The 7,203-nt window shown below is 42.9% G+C and overlaps 1 protein-coding gene across 6 annotated transcripts in view; it reads right to left on the bottom strand.

Moving 5' to 3' along the window:
- Positions 1-395: 395 nt before the first annotated feature.
- Positions 396-7,203, bottom strand: part of atxn3 (ataxin 3) — a 23,783-nt gene continuing 16,975 nt past the window's right edge. For 3 of the 6 annotated variants that reach the window (XM_079632883.1, XM_079632885.1, XM_079632887.1), the window contains 4 exons: positions 6,088-6,251; positions 3,544-3,673; positions 3,431-3,471; positions 396-1,028 (listed from right to left, as the gene is read on the bottom strand). In XM_079632883.1, coding sequence (XP_079489009.1) covers positions 991-1,028; positions 3,431-3,471; positions 3,544-3,673; positions 6,088-6,251 — 373 coding nt within the window. In that variant the 3' untranslated portion in view covers positions 396-990. Of the gene's footprint in view, positions 1,029-3,430; positions 3,472-3,543; positions 3,677-6,087; positions 6,252-7,203 lie in introns of all 6 variants that reach the window. The other 3 variants (XM_079632882.1, XM_079632884.1, XM_079632886.1) reach the window with 1 other exon arrangement.

Raw genomic sequence — 7,203 nt, 5'->3', positions numbered from 1 at the left:
ATTCCCAATGTAAGACATTTAGAGCTGAATTAAAAGGGTTATGCATGAAATTGTGAGTTATTTTGAATTTAAGTTGAAGGAATGTGAGGAATGTGCTTAAATTATTATTTATTTATTATTTATTAATGCAATCTAGTGATTTAAAGGTAAATAAAAAATCTCCACAAAAAATTGCATTAAAAAAAAATATATATATATAATTTATATTTTAAATTATATATATTTGACCCGCAAGGGAAGGATTTGTTAAAAAGTGCGAGGGAAGGATGAAGGTTAAACTAAAGCGAGGATAAAGTGCGACTGCTAGTCATGTGAATGAAACTAAATGACGGAGGAACATCTGACGTCTTCAAGAACGCTAATAACCCAGAGAGAAGGAACAGAGAAAAAACACTCGAGGGGGAAAACAAATATTTTTATTTAAGAAACAAAAAGTGTGTATATAGAAGTGCAAGAATAATCAATCACTTAAAAACTATTGCTGGATATGAAACGAGTCTGGAACCAAAAGATCTGCTGAGGGACTAACACAAGAGAAGGTCTGAATCTGTACGGTGATGAGCGTCATGTCATCATCACGGTCTCATTCTTCAACATCTGCCCTCACACACACACACACACACTCACACACACTGTGCTCGTGAGAGGCGACCTTCACCGGCCACTGATGAATCACAGATACGGACACGTGTCACACGCCTCACCTGTGACAGTAATGCTCTACAGTTCACAGAGGAAAAGAGGAAAGAGACCCAATAAAGCCCGAGTGGCCCCGCGTTAGCAGGCTCCTCGTGCCGCGGCGTCTCGCTCTCGGAGACTGCGGTCTGAGGAGGAGGAATGTACCGGGGAAGAGCTTCCCTTTGACCTCCTTCATCTCGCAGAGGTCAAGCGAAGCTAAACGAATGTCCCTTGAGTGACACAGCAGGACCCGAGCGCAGTGGAGGTTCCCATCGGGCGGACCGTGGCGTTCAGAGCGTCTCTGCTGGATGGTCACTGGTTGGGTTTGGTCCCGCTGTCCTTTTCTTCGCCTGCCAATGACACACAGCAGAACATCATGTGCTGAGGAGTGGAGATCCTGTGGCCAACGCTTAGACTGTGGCTTAAAGGAGAACTCCGGTCAATTTGAAATTTTTTTTTAGTAAATTTGGAGTGCTGTCAATACATAGAACAACGACAACAATCGGTGTTGCCTACACCGTGTTATCCTCTTTTTAAAATCTGCACGCTATTGACTTGAATGGGGCATTTTACACGGGTTCGGATCGCTGTCGCTGCGGAGTAGCCCAGTATCTGCGTGACTCGTCACAGACGTACACAGAGAGAAGTAGTTCCGGCTACAATGTTCTTCCAAAAAACGCATTATTCTGTTAATAAACGCAAGTTTATTATCGCTCGCTATAGTGCCAAAAGCGTCAAAAATAAAGCCTCACAAATAACATGCAAGTATTGGTCCCAGACAGCAGTCATTTAGTGATAGCCTATATTCTTTCTTTTTACCTACACACCAGTGTGAATATTTGTGTTATTGCATTTCAAATAGGGCCAATTGATAGGCTACTCCATCCTAGGCTTACGTTTTTAAATTACAAAAGGCTACTGATGTTTTTGTTATTGTATTTTCAATATTATAGGCTATTATTTGTGCATGAACATATCTGGTTATAGTAAACATACTGTTTGAAAACAACATATTTTGTCATCCTTGCTGCAAGTTTACAAGAACGATAATATAATTAAATGTGAAGGGCCCTAAAAAATATTTTCTTGGGAAAAAAGGGGTCTCAGACAAAAAAAGGTTGTGAACCACTGACCTACACTGTGTTATCCTCTTTTTAAAATTTGCACCCTGTTGACTTGAATGGGGCACGTTATAAACCTGCTTTTAGTCTCTTATCATCCTTGATGTGTCATTACAAGTGCCCAGCCATGTTGAGTGATTCCTTCAGAGTGAACACGAGTGAATCTGACTGCAGGAGATGTGAAAGATATAAAAATGATGTTAATTCAACAAGCGCACAGACCTGTATTTACTTCCTGTTTTCGGTGGAAGTCCACAGTAGTCGACTGTCGAGTTCACACGCGTGATCAACGGTAACTAAGCAACAGAGGAGACTCAGACTGACAGCTGTCAGCCGGAGACGGTGCTGTGTGGGGTTTGGAGAATATCAGCTCTGATGGATATTTGTAAAAACATCATCTTAGTTACTATGATCACGCGCGTGAACTCGACAGTCGACTACTGTGGACTTCGACCGAAACCAGGAAGTAAATACAGGTATGTGCGCTTGTTGAATTAACATACTTTTTATCATTTTAAAGGTATAGCGGAGGATCTTTCCTAATTTTAGAAAATTTCCAATTTTTTACAAAAATGCATGCGCAACACTCTATTTGCTCCCGAGAGGGAACGCTTACATTAACTTTTACTAGCAGTGATTTTAAATGGATTTCTCCAAATAGCATGACAAACTTTACCTGTCTAGTAGAATCTTCGCGACTGTGGCATCAGTGAAGCCCAACCTGTGCTTTTAGCGCACGCCAGCGTGTGAAATATTCACCCAAAATCCCTCTGGTCTTGTTTCTATATTCTGCGGCCTTTCTCTTCTTATCATACACTTCGTATAATTTTTTTCTCTTTTGACCCTCAGTCATTTTCAAAGGAATGGCTGAAACCGTAACTCATCACACATAATACACCAGAAAGTGAAAACTACATAGCACGTACGACGGCCTTACGTAAACATATCACCAGAATGATTGACACTTAAATGGACCAATAGTATAGACTACCCACCCGGAAAAAGAAAATCCTCCGCTATACCTTTAAGCATTAGCTCCCTTCAGAATGAACATTTCCTGATAATTTACTCTCCGCACGTCATCCAAGATGTTCATGTCTTTCTTTCTTCAGTGGACAAGAAATTAATGTTTTTGAGGAACACACTCCAGGATCCCAGCCGAGGAATAAGAGTCTTATCTAGACAAACCAGCGGCCATTTTATATTAAAAAATAAACATTTGTGTACTTTTTAACCACAAATGCTCATCTTGCACGAGCTGTGATGCGACACACATTACGTACATCTGGATCTTCGACCCGCTGGACCATTGAAGTCACTATATGGAGAACATCTGGAGTGTGTTCCTCACAAACCTGGATTTCTGTTCCACTGAAGAAAGAAAGACATGAACATCTTGGATGACGTGCGGAGAGTAAACTATCAGGAAATTTATAATGTCAAATGGGGCGACACCACCTCATCAGATTCTCTGGTGCGGATCACGCCTAAAGGAAACAGAAGTAAGGGAGGAAAGGCGGTCCCGAAACAAACACTGGATAAACGAGATCTGACCGCTCGCTCACATGACCGGAGAGCTCTGGTGTCTTCATGAGCAACAGGAGCTCGGCTGCTGAGAGAAGAACTCTTACCGGCGGTGTTGCTGGCGTGAGCGAGGGCGTTCTGCGTCTGCCTGCGAGGAGATCACACATCAGCACCAACTCTGCCTGAACACGAGTGTGTGTGTGTGTGTGTGTGCGCTCACCTGTCGAAGTAAGCCTGTCTCCTCCTGCGCAGCTCCTCTGCCGACAGCGTCTCCTTCACCGCCGCGCTTCCCGATCCCTGAGACGAGCTCGCCGCCACAACCGCACCGGGGCTTCTGGGATCAGCGCCGCCTGCTGACAGTACAGTCACCATGAAACCAAAACTTGCTATAAACATATTTATATGTATAGAAATATACCAATTCTATTGCAAAAATGCTTTTCTTACGCAGTATTTTTGTCTTGATTCCAGTCCAAATTCTCCAAATAAATAAATCAAGAAGCATTTACTAGATGAGTAAAATTACATAAGATATTAGGCTTATGTCTTGTTTTGTGGGGAAATAATTTAAATGAAGTGAGTTTTTGCTTAAAAAATAATCTGTAAGATAATAATAATAAAAATAATAAGAGAAATAATCTTGTTTCCGTTTGAATTAACGTTATTTCTCTTACCCCATTGGCAGATTATTTAGCTTGTTTTAAGCAAAAACTCCCCACAGAAAAAAATACATAATATCTTATGGCATTTTACTACTTTAGTAAATCCATCTAAAGAATTTTTCGATATTTGGACTGGACACAAGACAAAAATACTGAGTAAGAAAAGCATTTTTTTGCAGTGATATGATTTACAGGTGCACATCATCATCATTATTGTGTTGATAATCTTGACTCAGAATAAGTTCCTCTTGCAGCATCTCTTCTCTGAGGATGAGGGCGGGGCTATAACCTGTCACTCACATGAGATCAGCCAATAGCAAACCACAACCATCCAATCATCCAATCAATTCCCCACAGGCACACTCAAGCCCCGCCCACATGTGTTCTTGTTCCTGAAGCGCTTCACTCGATATACGGTATAATAGAGGAGAAAAGACTAGAGCAACTTCACTTTCATGCCGACTTTGAAGAATAATGAAGTTCACACAGGTGTTGTTATCAGACACGACTCTCTTGACTGGTTTTGGACACCACACTAAGGCTATGTTTACACGGAAACGATCTGAAGAGAAAACGCAAAAGTGGCGTTGCGTTATCACTTTTTATTCTGCGTTTAGACGAGCGTTGTGGGGGGGAATCTGCGTGCATATGGTGACGCAACAGTGTGTGAGATTGGATGTAGTGTGCACTCCAGACGGCTAGGTGGCGATGTGGAGCACTGCCACACAACAACACCAAGTCCGCGCGCCTGCGTACAACCTTCCTTCTACTTCTCTCCCTAGCAGACTTTTGCGTTTTTACCCTTTAGACGGGAACGCGACGGTGGAGCGGTTTTAAGATCTCCACTCTGGAGGGTGGTTTCACTTTTTTGCGTTTTTAAGCCCCAAAATGGCGTCGCCGTGTAAACGAAAGACACATCTGATAAAATATTTTTACGTTTTCACCCGCAAGCGTTCTCGTGTAAGCAGGGCCTGAATGGATATGACGCTCTGGTAAAGAGACTGAGTCCAGTGTTCCTGGAGTAGAGATTCGATCTAACATCAGTCTTTGTTCTACAGCTTGACAAGCAGATTTGTAGGCAATTCAATGCTAATAAAAAATACAAATATCTCCAGACATGGTCAGTTTGACTCATATTAGCTTGAGTTAGCGATTCAATGAATCACTGTCATAATAAAAGGAATGATTCTTTTTACTGAACAGATTCACTGGGATGAATCAAAATCGCCCCCATTAACATTTACAGCACTTATAGAACTGAGCGAAGCTTTGCACTGAATATTGAACGAATTACTGAACTATTACTGAATCCACAAGAAACACCAAAATGACCGAAACCGCTCACTCGTTCACTAATGCCTATATAACAACAATGCCACACATTCTTCTTCTTCATTTATTAATGAGGGGACCATGTAACATTTTTAACATAAATGTTTCAATTTCATGCATTGTACCGGGTTTATAATACAATTTTCATCCGTTTTATTACATTAAATTGAGTCAATGCCTAAATAATATATTTTAATAATAAAAAAATATATACCTATATAATTTACCTTTTCAATATAATTTCATTTCATTTTAAAATACATCTATATAATATTGTCTATATATTTTAATGTTTTATTCAAGTAATGATTTTAAAAAAAAGAGGTAGAACCCCCCCCCCAAAAAATAAGAAAGCTGTAAAGTAATCTCCGGTTTAAACTCGCTCGCTCCGCACTTTCACACGCACCCAGTCCTCTCCGCATTGCATTGTGGGAAATAGTGCTTCAGCAAGTGTACATCGAATGTGTACTCGAATTCAGAGAGGATTGTGGGTAAAAGTAGTGAAGGAATGTAGAGAATGATGTCGTTCACTCAGAATTCGGACACCACTACAAAATGGCCGACGCCCGATGCGTGCACTATATAGTGGATAGGGAGCGGTTGCAGACACAGCCACTCATTACTGTCACGCCTCAGCCTGAGGATCCAGAGATGATCCAATGTGTGCCAGACTTCAGTGAGTCTCCTCATCGCATCGCTCTTCAGCCGGTGTGTGCAGACGAGTGTGTGCAGACGAGTGTGTGCAGACTGCAGACGAGTGTGTTCCTCACCCTGCATGCTGAGCTGAATGGCCCTGCGCAGGTCGGCCTCCTCGTCCTCCACCTCCATGTGTTCTCTACTGAGAGCCAGAGCCTTCCTCAGCTCCTCCTCATCCTCGTCCAGCGGCGCCTCGTCCCCGGGCAGTGCGGTGTCCGTCACCTGCGGCACTGCCAGCCTGATCCACACACACACATCAGAGACACACACACACACATCAGAGACACACACACACATCAGAGACACACACATACACACTCATCAGAGATGCACGCACACACACACACACACACACACTCATCAGAGACACACACATACACACTCATCAGAGACACACACACACACACACTCATCAGAGACACACACACACACACACACATCAGAGAGAGACACACACACACACACACATCAGAGACACACACACACACACTCATCAGAGACACACACACACACACACATCAGAGAGACACACACACACACACACACACACATCAGAGACACACACACACACACATCAGAGACACACACACACACACACACATCAGACACACACACACACACACACTCATCAGAGACACACACACACACACACACACATCAGAGACACACACACACACACTCATCAGAGACACACACACACACACACATCAGAGAGACACACACACACACACACACACACACACATCAGAGACACACACACACACACATCAGAGACACACACACACACACACACACATCAGACACACACACACATCAGAGAGACACACACACACACTCATCAGAGACACACACACACACACACATCAGAGACACACACACACACACACTCATCAGAGACACACACACACACACACACATCAGAGAGACACACACACACACACACACATCAGAGACACACACACACACACACACATCAGAGACGCGCACACACACACACACACACACACATCAGAGACACACGCACACACACATCAGAGACACACACACATCAGAGACACACACACACACACACATCAGAGACACACACACATCAGAGACACACACACACACACACACACACACATCAGAGACACACACACACACACACATCAGAGACACACACACACACACACATCAGAGACACACACACA

The sequence above is a fragment of the Phoxinus phoxinus genome, assembly GCF_949152265.1.
Source record: "Phoxinus phoxinus genome assembly, chromosome: 13".
NCBI lineage: Eukaryota > Metazoa > Chordata > Actinopteri > Cypriniformes > Leuciscidae > Phoxinus > Phoxinus phoxinus.
This window is presented reverse-complemented; position numbering and strand designations above follow the sequence as displayed.